Source organism: Lycorma delicatula, chromosome 1, assembly GCF_047948215.1.
Source record: "Lycorma delicatula isolate Av1 chromosome 1, ASM4794821v1, whole genome shotgun sequence".
In the NCBI taxonomy this organism is placed as follows: Eukaryota; Metazoa; Arthropoda; class Insecta; order Hemiptera; family Fulgoridae; genus Lycorma; species Lycorma delicatula.
The window spans coordinates 258243985-258264962 of record NC_134455.1 but is presented as its reverse complement, the minus strand read 5'-3'; the positions used below and the strand labels follow the sequence as shown (position 1 = coordinate 258264962).

Sequence of the window (20978 nt, the reverse complement as noted above, 5' to 3'; positions counted from 1 at the left end):
AAATAAGATGGTATATTATTTGCATTAATTAATATATGACTTTCAGTTGGTCAATAAGAAATTACTTAATTACATTATTTGTACTTTGAGATTTATTGTGAAAGATGAAGTTTTCAAAAAACAATTATGTGACATGTGTAAACATCTCATTTTACTCATATGCAGCCTGTTTACAGAGGACAATAATTAATCCTTATTATCTTCTCTGAAAAAAAATGGATTCACATCAAATTTTAGTGATGAATTTGTAAAACTGATGTTCTGGATGCTTTATTAATTAGAACTCAACAACAGAGGGGTAACCTGGAGACGGTTTCAAAATACCTTTGTTATTATATAACCATCAGGCTCAACTTAGAATGACAATTCTAAGTTGTTATGTTAGACATAACATCATGATTTTTAATATATTTTATTTCTACTTATTTATTTTTTTTTAATTTTAGTCAATATCTGATTTCTGTTTTGAATGGAAGAAACTATTTAAATAATAAAGGTAATTTGTCTGAATACTATCTGAAATATACTAACCACTGAACAGAATATGAATATTTTAATTTTATTCTTATGAGATTCTCAACAGGCTCCTGCATGTACCACTTTATTAATAGTGTCTACTAAATTTTTGTCTACAAAATATGTCTACGCTAATTTTTATATCAGCTTTTTGAAAATTTTTGAACCACCTGTTTTTTTTACTAAAGTTAATCTTTTCACCAAGAATACTAAATCTTATTGTACAATTTAATTCAAGAATATTACACAAACTTATACGCATATATCAGTGAAAGTAAGATAAGTGGCTAATTTATGGTTATTTTGGTTTTATTTTTGTCACAGTTCCACACTGTACAAGATGTTTAAACTCACTAACCTCTTATAATTAGCCATCTTAATATTCAACTTGACCAAACTTTAACACATGGTTTAGTGATGTTTGAGGCCAAAGGAATGTAATTGTTATTTGAATAATAATTTCTCTCTTCTTTTAATATTGTTAGTAAAAATGGGTTTTCTACTTTTTAAAAATAAAAAAATTAAAAACTCACTTTCTTGCCCTTATTTTATTTTATTTGGCTGTTGAAAAAAATTACCTTCTATAGACAATTTTAAATTAAACAAAAGAATTTAATTTATCCATATTTTCATTTACCATTGCTATTGGCAACTGTTAAAAAATATTGTGGAATTATAATTTGTTTTCTTCAGAAAACATGTTAATTTTTTGTAGAACATAACCAGGAATACAAAGCTATGTGGTTTATATAACTGAAAAATATGTACAGAAACAGTTTTCTCAGTATTTAAGAATGGAAAGGATTCCTTTATGAATAGTGTAGGTGATCATAGCAAGAAGAATATTTGCTATAGATGGAAACTCATGTACAATAGAAAATCGTAATATTTTTCTCTATGAGATATGTTATGCAATTGTTAATTATGTTAAAGTTACATTAAGTATGTCTTATTATGAACGTTTGTAACAGGCCCATTGGAAATAGATTATGTATGGACATAATTTCATTTGAGGCAACCTTTGCTCAAGAAGCAACTGTTGCTTCTTGTAATAAGAACTTTTTTTCAAATTACTGTAAGATTGTTTTTCTTTCTCTTTTATAAATTATAACTCATTTTTACTTATTAATGTTTTAATTTGTTTTACATCAATTCTGTCTGTGACTTTCTTTAATGTATTACATGATGATTCCAAAGATAGTAAATGAAATAGTGAGTTGAAAATTTCCAAGTTATCTGAAGTCACTTTATGTAATTAGAATCTGTCAGTAGCAATATTCTTTGGTTCATGGTACGAATGTGTACTTGCAGATATGTTACATAATACCAGCTTCGCCGAATAATGATATGTTGCTAATTAGAGACTTACAAAATCTGGTGGCTGTGTGAGAGATGTCATACTGTAAGATATTTAGGATAGTATGTCCCATTTTTTGCAGGTGCTAACAATGCTGAAATTTTATAAATCTGTAAACTTTGTAGATACCATTGCTTATATATGTTTGTTTTTATGAAGTTTTCTGTCTTTTTTTATTAATCTTATTAAATTTTGATTTAATTCTTAATGCTTTGCTCAAAGTGAATAAAAGACATTAACTTATAATAAACTGTATTAATAGAATAAAGAGTGAAGTTTCTCCATAATTTGATATATATATATATATATATATATATATATATATATCAATTATATATGTATATTTGTATATATTTTACAGAGAAGTAAATAAATGAGGTACATGTAGGCAGTGTACTGCATTTTAGTTTAAGGTATACAGGAATTAAAAAGGTATTGGTAAAAACAAACTTATGAATGAATCCTTTCAAATTCACTGTAGTAGTTTTATTGTGTAAATAAACTAATTAGTAACACTTATACTTGTTAGTCAGAAAGTATGATACTCATAAAATAAAATTTTATATAATTTGTTATAATTAAGTGTTTAACTTTTACTTTTTGTATTTCTACTTCAAATTTACAAATATTAAAGGGATACTTAATAGCAAATTATCTCTAAGTAACATGTAACTTTTTAACTTTTGGTAGTTATTTTTCAGCAACATATTCTGGAAGGCTTTTGCACAAGGCTTATTTTATAATCCACCATTAGTAAAAACTTTTAAAACATTATTATAAATTGTGTTCCCTCTTCTTTATTATTAAGTAAATAATCATTTTTAATTTTCATACATTATTGTAAAACTCACATAATGTATATTATCAGATTATTATAATAGCTATACTGTACACATTACGTAAATATGAAGATTGTATTCAAATAATGCTACAAAAATTAAATTTTGAAAAGTCCATTATAAGGTTAGATATATAAGTAAACCCTCTCCATTTTTTTTTAATTTAGAAGAATTAATGGAGACATTTTATATATGAAACAAGAGACAATAATTCCAAAGCCTTACCATTAAAGCCAATGTATTTGTGTAGTTATTATTACAATATATAAAATGATTATTATTTTTATTAATATATAATAAGGTTAAATTATATTTAAAAAAAAATTAATAATGATATAGAAACATATAACATAATAGATATAAATTTAAAATTTCATAATTTAGATAAAGTAATTAATTTAATAGATATTTTATAGGTGCTATTTTTAAATAAAATTAATTCTAATTACATAGATATGCTGCTTAATTAAATAGTGCTGCTTTCTGCTACATAATAAAAATATTTAGAAGTCATTAGTTCTTTAAAACAAGGTTTGTTTTGAGTGACTTATTTAGAAACTTAACAACTGTGGGATATTTATTTCAGTTACATTATTTTATGTATTTATCTTGTTATAATATTAGTAGCATTGTATACAAATAAATATTTATTCATGTAAAAAATTATTTCCTGTATGATTTGTACAGGGAATATATAAAAGTTTACAAAATCAATGCTTTTATGGTTTTAAGAGCATGATTTTTCAATGTCTTTTATTTGGAAATAAAAAAGGTAATTATACATTTCATCAAACAAGTGTTTTTAATTGTAATAAGATTTACTTTTGATCAATTTTTTACAATAAATATTTTTTGGTAAGACTAATATAAGAATCACAAAACTGTTATATAAATGTACATACAAATTCTTGCTAAATAGTTACAGAATTTTTTTAAAGTGTAGTAATTATGAATACAATAGACACAAAAGATCTGGATCTTTTAAACCATTTTAGACCATTAGGATTTTGTGAAAATAGTTTCATCTTAATATTTATGCAACAGAATTTTTTTTTAACTTCATATTTGTGAAAGAAACTATTTTAATCTAATTAAACAGTTTAGTTAAATCATGGAAACACATGATGAAGTACTCATTGTATGCATTTCTGTCAAAATTTTGAAACCACTGGTCCCTCAATCACATCATCCCATTCTGGAACTGAACTTTTACCTGAAGAAAGCAGTAAAACAAATTCATTATTTAATTATAACTTAACTTCAAACTCAAATCAAATTGAGAAATATTAAATTTCATTAAAAAATAAGAAATCAATAACTTCAAAATATTATTACATTGTAAGTTTAACACAAGGGCAGGTCAATTACATGGTACATCCACTGGTTAATTAAAAAGATTTAGGTAAAAATTACATGAAAAAATTAACAATTTAGGTACTAATTAACAAATAACAAGACAAATTTTTATTCATTTATTTATTTATTTTTTTTCAACAATAATTTTCAGTTTTCACTTTTGGTTTTGAGATATGTGCTTATTTAATATTATTATTTATGTATGATAAAACTTAATATAATGACTATACCACTGACAGTAAATAAATATTGGTACACAAAAACATCTTGAAATCTATGTAACTAACTCTTATTACTATCTAACAATCTTCTAAGAATTGAAATCAATTTTAAGTTGTTACTGCTGATTTCTCAGCAGAAACAACATTTATTTTCAATACAAATTGGGTTTTAAAAAAATGTTTATTCAAACACTATATTCAGTGTTTTAAGCAAACATTTAATATTACTTGAATAATTATACTTGTAAATTCTTAATAATGCTTTCATATTATGAATTTAATACTATTTTTTAAGCAATTCTTACCCTGTTTCTGTAGCCTTTTTAAATTTTTTATCCTTAATCCTTAAAAATAAAATATTTTTTTGTCTCTTCTCAATGGTTTTAAGAGATTGAAAATTTGTTGATTGAAGGATGTATGAAGGCTAGGATTATAAGTTGTAGATAAAATCTAATATATTGCTGATAAATGAGGAATAACACTGTTATTTAATAAAACAAATATTTCACTCACTTTTTTCTTCAAGACCATCTTAAAATAATAATTAGTTTACAAAACATTACCAAAATATCATTATCTAAATTTTTTGGTTAAAAAGTATATGCATTTAAACTATGGATGGTTAAGACATTTTCTTTAAATAAATTACTGTTGCAAAAGAAAAAATTATCACGAATCTTCCCATCAAAAATTTATTTGATGAGCATAAACTACTACTAAATTCAAATTTTCTAAGAGAAAATTTTATGTAGGATTGTAACTTGTGATTTGATCTGTCGTTGTAGATGTGTTAGAGAATGTTATGGTTACTAACCATGAAAGTAATGATAATCTGTTTAATATAGTATACTCCTAAGTTATTTGTAACTGAGTATATGTAAACCTTTTACTTAATGAAATAGGGTCAATGATATGTTTTAATTATAATACTAACAATCTCTGTGACCCCTCAACGTTTATATGTCGTAGCAGAATTAAAAAATAAACTTAAGAAAAAAATATTATAAAATCTACACTTAAAGGGGCTGATAAGGCAATATTTCAGAGTGCAGTATTACTTTAATTACTTTTTAATATAAATATATATATTTTAAATAATTTTTTTCCTGAAGATAATTTCATAATTTCAGTAAATGTTTTAATTCTGCATTTTTCAGAAAATGTCGTTGTTGTTGAGCCTGTAATAAATATTCTCAAAGTTTTCCTTGTTTATAGCATGTGTAATTTGTGTAACTTAAGTATCAGAGCTTATGGTTATACATGATCGGAGCATCAAAACAAAAAGAGTAATCTTGTAATTTGACTTTACTCAGATAAATACATTTTTCTCCTGTGCATCATTTTGTTGCTAAACATCTATTTGAAATTGAATGTTTTCATTCTAACCATTCCATTTCGAAACTGTGAACAACACTTTTGTGTGGTGCTTTTTTAAGTTGATGTATAAAAAAAAATTAAGTTGTTGAATTGTAAATTTTATAAATAAATAATATTACTTGATGCAATTAATACATTTTATGTGTATAAAACATCATGCTTAATATTATATAAAGATAATATCAACAAATGTAGTACATGTAGACCAATATAAGCTTAAGGGTATATGTATTCAATTTTTCTAATAAATTAATTGTATTTTACAATAAATATTGACTGTTAGAAAGATATTAAACAATCTATTACAATTTATTTTGTCTTACAATTCTAAAAAAAATAACAATCTTTTACTATGAAATTGATAAAAAAAAAATATGACAGGTAACAATTTTAAATTTGAATATTTTAACTTTCTATAAATTTAAATGCATCAACAGTCCTGTTAATATGCTATAATGTTCCTGCTTTTATATTGGTAGGGATAAATATAATAAACTGAAAATGAAATTAAGTGAATATTTCAAAATTATTATTTTACACCACTACTGAATTTTTTAAAGTAGGTAGTGAATGCAAGAACAAAAAAATCAATAAAAACTTTCACATTAAAGATATTTTTAGGATTACAATTACTATTTAACGTAACCATTACTACATTTAATACCAACTTGATTATAGAAACTATAAAAAGACAGCCAGAAAAAATCTGTAATACTAATACCTCATTTAATTTTTATTAAGTGAAATAATTTTACAGCTTATATTAAGCTTTACTAAAATGAAGTGTAGATATTAAGCTTATTACAACGAAATAAAGCATTAAGTAAAACCTTGTACAATAGTTTATCTTAAGGTTTAAGAACTATTTTTGAAGATTAATTTTTAGGAGGGATCATCGGTTAAAGCCTTACAGTGTATGTGAATTCGAGTACTTTTTGGCTTAATCTTCTTTTATTGTTGATACACCTCATATTTAGTTTTATTTAATAATAAATCATATTTATTATTTATTTTTATTACATACATATAACACATAAGGGACACTAACTCGCATTTGCTCACAAATAATGGCTTTGTTTGAGTCTAAGCTCCACACAATTGCAGTTTGAAGAATAGGTGATCTGCATTACGTATTACTCATTCTACTGCTATTATAAAAAATTTTGATAATTTTTTGATCAGTAGTCAACTTTTAATAAGTATCATATAAAAGAATGCATTCAGTCAGTTAGTTGAATTGCTACTAATATAAAAAATATGAAAGCATTTGGTCAGTTCTATAATTATTCCTTGGATTACTTCTACCTATTTAGAGCTTGGACTCGTTCGTACATTGCACATCAGAAAATATTATTATTAAATGGAATGTTGTGGTTATGTTATGTAAAACTGTGAGTATATTAGTAATTATTGTTAAATGCCATAAGTTCTATGTACAAAGAAAATCAAATTATATTTTAAGGGTTAGTTTAATTAAATGTATGTATTAATACACGGTATGAATAGTTTATTAGAAAATATATGAAGGAATGCATAGTTGTATGCACCGTTATGATAATTTTTAAAAATGCACATTATTGTTGTTATTTGCATATAATAAAGAATAAATATATTAAAAAACTTTGTTTTAAAATTGTTATAACTTTAAAATGATTGTATTTCAAGCTTGTTTCTTAATCAAAATGTTTTAGTGTACATATATACAGCATTTATATATGTCAAATATATTTAATAAATTAAAAGTTGTAATTAGGCCTAAGAAACATTACATTATTTTTATTCTTTAAATGTGTGGTATGTAAAATGTTCAATAGCTATTTAAAAATATATTTAATGTTATTGATGGTGTTTGATAATATTAACTATATGACTTTTGTTCCGTAATAGAAATGTTAAATATATTATGGTGTTCAGTTTGTTGTATATTTCATTACTACCCACTTCCCAGTAAAGTAGTTTTATAAGAGAAATTAAAATTTTAGTCTGTAATATAATATTATGGTACAGTATAGCACCATCTAATGACACTCAAAATGTAAAGGCTGTTGCAGATTTTTTGCGCATGATTCAGTTAAACAGTCACAAGAAAAAATTAATTTAGTAATTATAAAAATATCATTCTCAAAATTATCTCTTGCAAATAATTTTCAAGAGATATTTTATTAATTAACAAATGTTAATTTTTTTTAAGATGCTTTTAATGAACTACATCAATACAGAAGCGAATCCCTATTCCTCAAAATTTTCCACTATTCCCCATTTCCCTTCTAGTGCTTTAAATTCTTTTTCATCCATCAGCTATATTTATATCTGGAATACTATATTTTCTTCATGTGATTTGTAATTTGTTATTATTATTTAGTATATCAGGTGTACTAGCATATTTTCATTTCTCTCTCTCTCTCTGATTTATTATTTATTAATTTTATAATAATTATTGTTAATTTGACAATTATTATTAATAATATTAATAATTATACAATAAACACAAATAATTATAACAATAATAATTATAGCATAGGTTATAATTATAAAACTAATAAACACGAACAAAAATGTTCATGTTTTGAGTTTTTTCTTGTGAGTGTGAAGCAAGTTAAATTGTTCTGGATTTTCTTGTTTGATTTTAGCTTATCTGTGGTGTCTTCTGGTGTAAGGCTAAGGTAAGGTCCTTCAGATCCTCTCTTATTTCTCTGATCAATTGAGTCGAGACTGTACTGCACCAGCTGTTTCAGAAGTCTTGAATCTTGCATCCTCATGATATGTCCAAAGAGTCCTAGTCTTCTCTTACGCATGGTATCAGTGATGGGTTCTACCTCTTTGTACTTTGTGGGGCACAATCCTCCACTGCCCATCTTTCTGGTACCTTTTATTGATGAAGGTACTTCCAATTCTTCTTTCGATTTTTTAGTCTGTCTTTAATTGTTTGTTCAGGTGGAAGAGTATTTCTGCTCCATAAGTGGCTTTTGGTTTTATAACTGTGTTGTGTCTTATTTTTGCATTTATTGATAGGCATTATTTATTCTAAGTATACCAGGTTAATTTTTGTGCTTTAGTTAGTTTGTTTCCCTTATTTGGATCAAGGTTTTTTTGTTTAGGTTGTTTGTTATTATTTCACCAAGGTATTTAAATTGAGTTATCATTTTGATTTTATTACCGTATATGTTTACTTCTTTTAATCGTGTTGGTTTTTGGGGCATAATTTCTGTCTTTTCGAATGATATTTTGAAAGCATTTATAAATACATAATTATAGGATGCAGTAAATATATTGAGGTTGAAAGATTAGTATAAAACGAAAGGAAAAGAGTATCATCAATCCAGTCAGCTGATTGATGACTTGAATTTCTGTCTGTGGAAAAACTATTATGGAAGTCAGTAATTTACTGGATAATTATGGCATAAATAATATACTTAATATTTATATTTTAGCTGCTTATTTTCTCTTTTCAAGTATATCACTTTGTACTATAATTTGTCCTTTCATCATATAAGCTGCAAGTATGGCTAAACTAGTATATTTTTAGGTAAGAATTTGCTAAAAATTAGTATATTTTTAGGTAAGAATTTGCTAAAAATGTTTTTTATTTGATCTGTTCAAGAGTTCATTATTTTGAATTTACCAACGGAACTAATTTTCATCACCTTTCTACACCACATTTCTAAAGAAATGTGTTTTTAGTCTTTTTCATTTATTTTTTTACAACAATCTATATGAATAATTACTATATATATTATTTTAATTTTTATTTTCTATTTCTAATTTATGTGTTGCAATCTGTTCAACTTGTGAACATGAACTTGTTATGATTTCAGTCAATCATCAAAATTAGAAGAGTGTAATTTACTAAATGATTTGCTGAAGTGAAATGCTTTACATTATGATATTAGCAACATCATCTTAATTATTACAGTTATAAAAAATTGGTAATCAGAAGGAAAAACTACAGTAAAATAAATTATTTCTATGACTGTCTGGAATGAATCCTTTGATGTTTATTAGCTGCCCGTACTGGAGACAAAAACTGCACAAATGACTGGATCAGAACAAAATCTGACTGGATCAGAACAAAATCTGACTGAAATGACTCCTTGGAAAACTAATACAAATAAGATAGCAAACATATATGTACAATACTTTTATAATGGATGATACAATACATTATATTTTTATAATGGATGAACTTCAGTAACTGGTGCTGTTCTCACTTGGCATCAATAACAGTTTTTTGAGTTAGGCAAGTGTGTTAGCATTTGAATTGTTTCTTTTGTTGAATATATAGTTCTGCATTTTTTGTGTGTTTATAAAGTTTGATGTGATCCTTTTTTTATGTATTTACAAAATATCAAGCTTGTTAATGCTCATGGATTTGTGATTTGTATCTGCAAGATCACAAATCCATCAACATTAATTACATCTTGGGTATTCTATTCACACAAGAGCGCGCGCACATACACACACACACACACACACACATCCACAAACACACAAATACATAATAGTATATTCTGATATGAACTATATAAACGCAGAAATACTTAATTTAGGCCTACTCATTAAATGAAAAGATACAATTTAAGTTTACCAAATTTACTTTAATTTACTTTACCAAGTTTACCCAATTTTCATTTTCAACTGAAAATGTTAACATATGTTCTTAAAGTATTAAATATTTTTGTGAGGCTTTTAAAAACTGTATAGTTTTAAATAAACTACTTGTGTAGGATCTATAATTTCAGCTATTTTTCACTGTATCTATTTTACCCCTTATACAGTGTAGAATGATAAAAGGATGACATTAATGTAACAAATAAAATTACAATTAGAATTTTAATATTTACTCATAAATCCAGTATGTGTACTTTAATTCAATGTTGAGTGATGGTGGCGTGTAATTGACCAATATAGCATGTTGGTTTTATTTGAATTTTATATCAATTCATTTTTAATAGTGTTAAACTTTGAATCTTGAGTTTTGATGCCATAACTCTTTAGATTTTATATCAAAATATTCTTTTACCCATTTATTTTTAATGTTGTTCATTGTTTTTTATATAAATATTATAACCCCTTTTTATTTATTTGCAAAAATGAAATGAAGTGTTGCATATCTCTTTGACATGTCAAAGGGCATATCGTTTGCTCCTACAGGTGCTCAGTTAAGGTTCTGTGTGAGCACAAAGGCACTGTTGTCATACGAGGTCTGTAAATAAAGTAATGAGCCTAGCTTTTTTTGGCAGCCAAACTGGCAACACTGTAAAGTTACTAGTAAACACATCGTTATATGAACAGCTGATTTATATTATGTATTAAGACTTTTAGTCTATTCTTCCCAGGTGAGACGTAAACAAACTTTTCGTGAAACGAGTTTTTGTTGTGCGTTACAAAAACAAGTGATGCTAATTATGAGCCACGTTGTGCAATCAAGTTTTGTGTTAAACTCGGTAAAAATCTACTGAAACTTTTTCAAAATTGAAAAGGGCGTATGATGATGATGCTCTGTCACCAGCTCAAATTTTTAGGGGTTTAAAGTATTTTCAGATGGCTCGGATTCAGTTGCAGAAAATCCACACTCTGGAAGACGTGACGTCAAAAAGTGACGACAATGTTGAGCGAATTAAAGACTTGATGCAGTACGATCGGCGATTAACTGTGAGAATGATTGCAGAACAATTGAATTTGAACCATACCGTAATCCATAAAATTTTGACAAACGAATTGGACGTGAAAAAAGTTTGTGCAAAATTGTTTCCAAAAAACCTCACTGTTGAACAAAAAAACAACAGGGTGGAAGTGTAACACGATCTTCAAGGGTGAATTGAAACTGATCCTGATTATCTAAAAAACATTATTACTCGTGATGAATCTTGGATATTTGATTACAACTCAGAAACAAAACGGCAGAGCAAAAATTGGCATACTTCCAACTCACCATGTAGCAAAAAAGCAAAAATGAACAAATCAAAAATCAAAACCATGCTAATTTGTTTCTTTGATAGTAATGGCATTGTCCATAAGAAGTTTTTGGCTACAGGACAGACTGTAAATCAACATGTTTACCAGGACATTCTTGAAAGGCTGCGGAAAAGAGTTGCCCACATGAGACCAGTCATCAAAGACAACTGGATGCTGCAACATGACAATGCACCTTGTCACACTGCACTCTCAACTAATGAGTTTTTGGCTAAGAAAAACATTCCTCTAGTTCCTCAACCACCTTATTCACCCGACTTGAGTCCCTGTGACTTTTTCTTGTTCCCGCCTTAAAAATAAACACCTCAAAGGACACCATTTTGGAACAGTAGAAACATTAAAAAAAATCCTTCAGATGGTAACTGACCATTATGGTTTCTGAGTTCCAACACTGCTATGAAGAGTGGAAAAACTGTTTGAAGCATTGCATAGCTTCCCAAGGAAATTATTTTGAAGGTGATAGAGTCCATGTTTAACTGGATCGTATCATTTGCTCCTACAGGCACTCAGTTAAGGTTCTGTGTGAGTACAAAGGCACTGTTGTCATACGAGGTCTGTAAATAAAGTATCGCTCTTATCACTGGATCATAAATAAAAAGTTTTTCTGAACCAATCTCATTACTTTATTTACAGACCTCCTACATTTTAGTGCATGAATAATGGTATTCCTTGCCGGTTTTACTATTCTTGTCCTTAGTCTTTATTAAAATATATTTCATGGGTGAAACAACAGAACTTAAAATAATAATAAACACATAATGATCAAATCAAAAATTAGTAGATATAAAAAATGATATAATCTTTTCATTTTAAGATTTATTACATTTTAGATTTTATAGAATAAATAATATACTTAGAAGTAATACAATCACCTCTTATTCAACATAAATAATTACTTTACTATTTACACAATTAAGTAAATTATTATAAACTATATAGGGTTTTAAACTCTGTATGTTAGAATTGATTTTATACAACTGGAAATTAATCAGTTTCTCTCTTTGAGCTCTTGAAAGAGAAATTCACTTTACAATATGTCCACTAACTGAACTGCTGAACTCAGTTCTGTGGTGTGCACTGAACAAATTGTTTTCAATACTTTTAAGACTATAACAATCAGTTTTCAAATATGTTAATTATCATGAAATGAATAGTGAAACCAAACCTATAAGTAATTTACCTCAATGGTGTAGGCTGCTCATACTATGAAAAAGTAGCTAATAATGGAATTTTTTCTAATTGACTTAAAAAGATGAAGTTGGGTTATATCACACATGAACTTATTAAAATTGCAAAGAAAAAACTTTTATTAGGATGGATATACAATCTTTGAAAACAATAATAATAACAATAACTAATAATAAAAAATAAATAAAAAATAATAGAAACATGAAGAAAGTCTGTTGCAGTTCATATAATCTAAAACTATGCACTTTTGAAATGTAGGACTAAGCCAAATTTTATAAACAAAAGTTTTTAATATGTTTCACAATTGCTTCCAATTGATTTTGAATCAATCTTCATTGATTCCTTTCAAAACATTTTTGGTTGCTCTTATAACATTAGTAGCTTTTATTCTTACAATCTCAAGAGTAGCTGAAGAAGCCAAAGGGGTAACTAAAAGCAATTTGTGTAAATTATTAAAAATAATTACTTTTAAAATTTAGTTCAATCTATTGCATCAAATTTTACAATTTTAAATAGTTTTCATCACTTATGGATAAAAACACAAGTTTTGATGTGGTTGATAAATTTCTAACAAAAAATCATTCAACTAACATTAACTAGAGACATTTTATTTAATAAAAATGATGAAAATAATAAAAAAATTGTTTACCTTCAAGAAGGAAGTTAAATAAGTACTATGAATGATACAATTAAAATGGAAAAATAATTCTAAAATGTGGATGCTTATTAAAACAATAATGTCCTGTTAAAAAAGGCAATTTCTTGACATAAGCTTCACGACACTTCACAACTGTACAAGTTTCATTATAATACTTTATGTGATAAATACATTACTGTTGTCACCCAAACATTATAACAGATCAGCTGTACCTATATTACAGACACCATTGTTGTTTATTACAGACACAATTTATTGTTTTTAAGGCTTAAACACCATAAAAAAAATTATATGAAAACATAACAAATACTTTAAGGAAAAAATAGTGCTGTTGCTGATACTACACCAGGTAATTAAAAACCACTAAAATCAATGGAATAGCTATCATTATGATATCTGGAGAAAATGTATAGCTAGATGAACAAATTGTTTTATAAGGTTCAACACAGCGAAGTCCCTGAAGAATAATATTAAATTTTACTTGATCAGGAAAACGGCATTCCTTCTCTGAAACAAAAACAAATATATAAAACATTAGGGAGACTACATATTGATTTATGTAATATCCTATCTAATAACTTTGTTGTTATATATATATATATTCTAACAAGACTCGTGTAGTGGACCTGAGTAACGGATTCCTACAATTAAGTAGAAAGTAGTAGAAAATATATAATAACGGGAGAAATCAGAAAGGGAATAAAAGGAATCATTTAAGTAACGGTAACAGGTACATTTAACAATGATCCTTTGTAATACTGCCTACTGACACACCAAACATATGTCATTCTGTGAAAAGAGTTGTCGGACCAAGGCTTGGAAATCATGGGAAAATGTGAGGACGGTCAATCATTCTCATGCTTCGAGCTGGGTCCGGTTTGACAGTAAAGGAGTAAAAATACTCTGGGGAAGATCAATTCTGCGAGGTGAGTTCTATGAATCAGTCTGCGAGACATCAGTCAGTGAAAGTATTCTATGAGGAGGTCAGTTAAGGAGCGAATTTCAAGTGCAGGTTCGATGCAACTATAGTGACGCCACGAGTAATTCCATTACACAAAAACAAGAAATGGGTTAGTGAGTTACTAAAGACTATGAAATAATGTACTAAATTTCATTCATAAACTGTTGGGTAGTTTTATTTGTGAACAGCAAAGGTATTTGCTGAGAAAGTACTTTATGCTTGTCTTATCTATTGTACTATTGTTGTTAATACAAGACTGGTGGTTAAAAGTGTTAAGACTAGCATCATGCTATGTCTTTTGTCAATGGGACTGAATTCTGGTTTTCATTATTTGTCTACCTGTGAATAAATCCTGACTATTACTTTAAATTCTGTTTTGTATGTATCCTCTGTTTATTATTATTATTGGCATTTATGAATATTTGTTTATTATTGTAATTTAATGCTATTATTGCGGGCTGTTTTTTTATTGTCTGATTTTTTTTATAGGCATCAACTTCTAAGGTCATTAGCCATCATTGCATTCTTTAAAAGAGGTTTAAATCACCATCAGGTTTATCAGATGTAAGGGTGTAAAGGGCCCATACATTTTATTTAAAAACACTAAAATTGACAACACAAAACACACTAAAAATAATTACAGGTTGTAAAGGTATATTAAAAATAAAACAATAAATAAAACACAAAAATAAAAATGACAAAGAATGCATTCATTATACCAACACTCGTTTTCCGTTTTCTTTTTTTTTAAGTACCCCGCGCAGTAAGTGGAACCGCCGCCATTAAGCATTACATCAGTCACCCCAGGATGCCGTAGCAGTTGACTACCCCACTATAAACTGTCCTGTAGGACTTAACCCATTGGGGTAAACCCCCCCTCCATGGTATAGAAGCAAATCGACCACCTGTTCAGGACGGCAAAAGAATCCCTCCACGGGGAGGCTACCTTCCCGGTCCTGACCTACCTGGTTCCAGGCATGCCTTGTGCATGCATACCCTTTGCCCCGCGTCCACTATCCACCCTCGAGGGTCCCCCATGCCATAATCGGATATGCCCCGACTCCCCCACTCTTGCATGCAGGCGAGCCTGGGTGCCCTAGGCAAGAGGGCTACCTCCCGGCCCTATACATGCCAAAGTTTCAAAACTACCGTTTTTTTTGTTCATAGAATTTAACTACTTCGCTTAGAAATTCCTTAATACAGCTTGAATTTCCTTATAGACTTGTTAATAGTCCACTGGCGTGCAGATACGCAACTATTTTTTCTTCATTTCCATTTCCCAAATCAGAAGCAATACTATTTCTTAGACCGAACCTCTTTCTGAGATCCTCATATATGTACACTATTCCATTAGATGCTTGACTGTAAGTACTTCATTACAAACACCGCACATTGGTCTTTCTTCGCCGGTTAACGAATGTGAATTTGTTATTCGCGTGTACCGATTCTAAGTCTGGTCTTCGCCATTTGTTCTCGGCGAATCAGCTTCACGCCGCTCTTCCATTTATACGGAGAAGTTTTAACTGAGTTTAGTTTGGTATCTAATCTTCTCCAGTCATTACTCAACCGGTTTCTTATTGTATTAGAACATTTTTAATCTGTCACTCGTACAGGAATTATATCCAGGTTATCACAGATCTTTTCTGTCACCTTTCTGGCAGCTTCATCTGCACTTTTATTCCCTGCAACACCTGCATGCTCTGGAATCTATACAAATACACATCACTGTCCTCGTTACGTAAAACGTACAAAATGGACAGGGTGCTTGCAATAGGGACGTCCTTAATGCTCTTGTTCCGAATTGCAGTAAGTGCACTGAGAGAGTCGGAACATATTAGCACTCTATCGTTGCAGTAGTGTTCCTAGTAGCAAAGAGCTTGCGGTACGGCAATAAGATCTGCCATATAAACACTTGCCATATTTGGCAGTTTCCAAAAATGGGCTTCTCCATTTACATATATGGAGCATCCAGCACCATGTTCGGTTTTAGAACCGTGAGTGTAAATTTTATTGTATTCTTCGTAACTACTGACGGTTGATTAAAATTCCTGTTGGGTGATTACTACTGGTTCTCTTTTATTTTTCCACGAGAAAGATCCAGTCTTGTGTTTACCGCTGGTAAAAGCCATGGCGGCATTTCTCTTGTAGAAATTGCTAATGTCACTGGTAAAGTAATTTCATATCTTCTTGTCAATTCGTGATACCTTATTCCGGCTGGTCTGGAATAGGTTTGCTTGACATTTCTCCCGCTACAACCCCATTCGGTCGCCCTAAAGCATAAGACCGAATGTTTGTGCCACAAATGGCTGCTGAGACTCGAAACAGTTTAGCAACCAGTGTCCTAAATAGCTTCTAGAGCTTACCTAACAGCGTGAGCGGACTAAGACCGCTGTATGACTACTTGTCATATATTTACTAAAACGGGTATGCGCACCCCGTCAACTAATAAAAATATATATGACGTCCATAAATTAAAATTTACTTCGTTTAGACAGCAATTCGCTGCCACGCCTAGGTCGCTGAATGTTAGCAAGTACCTGTCCACCATATTAAAGTGCTTGGAGTCTGAACTGGCTGGTGGTCAGCCATATATCTCTAGGTTAGCTTCCCACAGCAGTGCGGTAGGAGTATTCCCCTTAAGTAAACTACTGATGTCGGTTGAACATAGCAACCGCATCAAGGAACTCCCACACTGTCCTATAATGCCACATTGACTCGCCGCTTGTGAGTGGCCAATTTTCCCCTTGACCTCTAAGTTCCAGGGTGGCCCGGTCTCTAGCCCCCCCAAGAGCAGGGCAGTCGAACATCAGGTGTTCATTTCACTGGAGCTCCCCGCAGACGCACAGCTCATCAGCTGCCAGGCAGAACCGAAACAGATAGATGAATCACGAGGGGTACGCTACCCCTCGTGATTCGCACGATGGTAAATTGCTCATCCGACCATCGGGGCATAAAAAAGACATCCAATGAATCTGAGCCAACCACGACCTAGTAGTAGATAACACGATGTTCATATAATGCAGCCAAAGATGATTGTTGAAAGTTTTATTATTTATATGGGTAGGAAAGCACCATATATTTGCCGCATTTCTTGGCAATAGGATCTCTCTTCTATAATGAAGTGGCATTATTCCGGCTTCCGATATTAGAATAGTCGCCGGACTTGTACGGAATGCGCCTGTGGCATATCTTTTTCCGCTGTTATGTGTTATGTTGTCTAACTTTCGTAAATGCAACTTTCTAGTGGATGAATACACAGTACATCCGTCGTCGGGTTTAGGTTGAACCAATGTTTTATATAACCTAAGTAGTATTTCTATATCTGAGCCCCAATTGATGTTGGATAAACATTTTGTAATGTTTAGGGATTTTTTACATCTAACACCCAAGTCCTGTGTGTGTAATCTCCATGTAAGGGATTTATCTATAATATTGTATACAAGGGTGTAATATATGATGGTAATCGATGGTCAAAATAGGACTTCGGTGAAGAATTCTCTTTCTACAGAAGTGTACACCGCACGTTTTTTCTGGTGAAAATTTGAAACCATTATTCCTCGCAACTTCATTGGGGGCGTTTATCGCTCGTTCCAGTTTGTACTTGTAATCATTTGATCAGAAGTTGAGTGGTATTGTTGAAAACCTGCTTGATGTGAGGATAAAAGATTTTATTTTTCTGAAATTCGAACGAGTCGATTACTTATCATTTTTTAAAAACTTTTTCCCATAGCGCACGTCAAAGAAATAGGACGGTAACATTGGGATCTGTCAGATTTTTATATTTCTTTGGAACTGGAACAATATGTGATTTTTTCACTGCTGCAGGTACGTTCCATCCCGCCATATCTGATTATGTAGTTCTAAAAATCTATGTTTTTCAGTGGTATTCAGCTACCTGATCATGACATAATGAATTTCATCCGGACCAGCAGACGTGTTGCCGGCTTTCTCCAACGCTTTCACAAGTTCTTCTATTTTGATTGGTACTTTCTTCCAAACGTCTGACGCGGTCGTATTTCTGTTAATGGATGATACGTCATGCTGCCAGGATTGTTTTTTAGCATGTATCATACGTCTATCATACGCTTCTTGAGTTTTCCAGATGTTATGAGAAAATATCTTGATGCCGAATCAAGTATGACATTAGTTATAACGTCGACATCGGCTTTCTTTACTCCATTTGTTTCAGGGAGTGTCATCCTAACTGTGAAGCTCGTCCAATCTGCCTTATCAAACAGCCATCTTTTGGAGATTGGATATATTTTTCTTATAACGTCAGTTACAATTTGCACCAGAAAATGATCGCTTCTATGTAAATCCACTAAAACATGGAAAGTGTACCTCGGTGCTATCGATCCACTTATAAATGCTACATCTATACAGGACGTCGATCTCTCTGACATTGAAAAAAGTTCCTGAACCATCAGTTCAGATAATGAAATCAGAATTCAGTAGGAACTTTTCCGATTCTCTTCCCCGGGGATGTACTCGATCCTACATCCAAAAAGAATTGTGTGCATTAAAGACACCCACTAGTAGTATTGGTGGGGGAAGCTGAGCAATTGAAAGTGTTATTTCACCTTCCTTCCAATCAAAATTCGGCCGGTATATCCTGCAGATAGTGATTTGCAGCGGAAGCTTCATTCTGATTGCGACCGCTTGCAGATTTGTGTTTAGACCAACAGCTTCGGTGGTAACTCTAGTCAATATTAATATGACTACTTCACCTCTAACTTTTATACTTGGCGATTGATCTGGCGATGGAAATTTTCATTTAGGCAGAAATGTGTTTCTTGCAGGCATATACAAATTGGGTCTACATCATGTACCAAGCGTTGGAGTTCATGGATGCTTGACAAAATTCATTGATATTCCAATGAATTATCGACTCGCTAATTTTTTTAATTATTTAATCTCTTGTTTTGCCTTTACAGCATCCCTTTTTCTTCTTTTTCATTTGTCGAACAGCTTCGTGTTCGTCAAGGATGTCATAGCCCGCGTAGCTCCCGGCCTCGGAATCGGACACCATCGAAACCGCGGACGATGATGGACATGGATCGGCGCCTGAACCAGGCGACAATTGAGAAGCGAGAACTTCTGAGACCCCCGCAACAGGAGTCGCACCAGTCATCACCTTAGGCAGGGGGGAAACAGGCCTCTCCTGTGTAGTTTTTTGTGGCCTCTATGGTTTAGAGGCCATCTCGGTTGTAGGAAGCTTGGGAGCTTCCATAGAAAACTGCAAAGCAGTCACTCTTTTTGCACCATCATTCAGTACGTCACGCAAACTCATTTTTTCTTCTGGTTTAGTAGCTGTCTTCCTGTGGTCAGATTCACTTTTATTCATAGTCGATTTTACTTCTGGAGGCTGTACTTTTATCAAAAGGCTTTTTAAATTCCTTCTGAGTTAGAGATTTCATTCTATTATCTGTTTATCTCTCAATCATGGTAGCCAATGTGGACGCAAGTTTGCCGAGAAGCTGGTCTGTATCAACAGTATTTTGAGCAGGAACTGCAGCCGCAGCCTGAGCAGAAATTGTCGTTGCTCTAGGCTGGCGTGCACCTTCAATCCTTTTTGCTTTGAAGTAGCTGACCTTCTGCAGGGTTTTGACTTCCTACATAACCACCGTCTTTGTAAGCAGGACAATTTCTTGATCTACAGGAATGCTATCCTTTGCAGTTTACACAAGGAGGAGGATCATTGCATGGTTCTCCTTCATGAATTACCTCACCAAAAATGAATATTTGTGGCCTTTCAAACTGAGTAGCAGATTAGCCAAAATGTTGACACCTGACACATCTCATGGATTGCGGCACAAAAGCCCGCACATCCAAACGGTGTATTCCTGCTCGCATTTTTTTCCGGCAGGCTTGGTTTACTGTAAGTAAGGACATGAGATGCAGATGGAAGAAATTCGCCGTTCCTCATCATGTTCAGCCTTCGGTATTCAATCGCTGCGTTAGTTATCAACTCTTCTACAATCTCTTGCTCCGTACAATTAAGAAGATCCCGACAAACCACGACACCCTTTGAAGTGCTGAGGGTGCTGTGTGGATCAACTTGTACAGCAAACTCACCTATCTTCTTCAGCCCAAGGATTTTCTGCGAGTGGTTGTCATTCGTTGTCTCTACATGAAATCCGTTGTGTGTTTTACGGATTTCTTTTACTGTGCCTCCAGCACAGTTATTTATATCTCGAGCCATAAGGAAAGGACTTATCCTCGAAAAATTGCCATCCTCTCTACTAACAACCAGATTGAGGGTGTTTATGTGAATCCTCTGTTACGTTTGATAGTTCAATTTGCATGATTTTCGATCCCTTCTGTAGCAAGGCTAGCCGCCGGGGTACACCCTCACTCCAGGGCTACCAACCCTGGAAGTCCGATCCGGTACGCCGGTGGAACCGACATGTGTCCTGGTAGAGAGTGGATGCGCAATCTCTGCACTGACTCCATGTCCCTACACACCGAAATTTTCAGGGTTCCCATGCACTAACATACATGGGCACCTTAGTGACATGTTTGCCATCGCGGG

General features: G+C 31.3%; 1 protein-coding gene across 1 annotated transcript in view; it reads right to left on the bottom strand.

The window, feature by feature from the left end:
- Positions 1-12928: 12928 nt before the first annotated feature.
- The window catches only part of LOC142330740 (uncharacterized), a 92038-nt gene continuing 83988 nt past the window's right edge, over positions 12929-20978 (bottom strand). Inside the window, exon 15 of the mRNA XM_075376190.1 lies at positions 12929-13992. Within this exon, the coding sequence (XP_075232305.1) occupies positions 13826-13992 (167 nt within the window). The 3' untranslated portion in view covers positions 12929-13825. The remainder of the gene's footprint in view (positions 13993-20978) is intronic.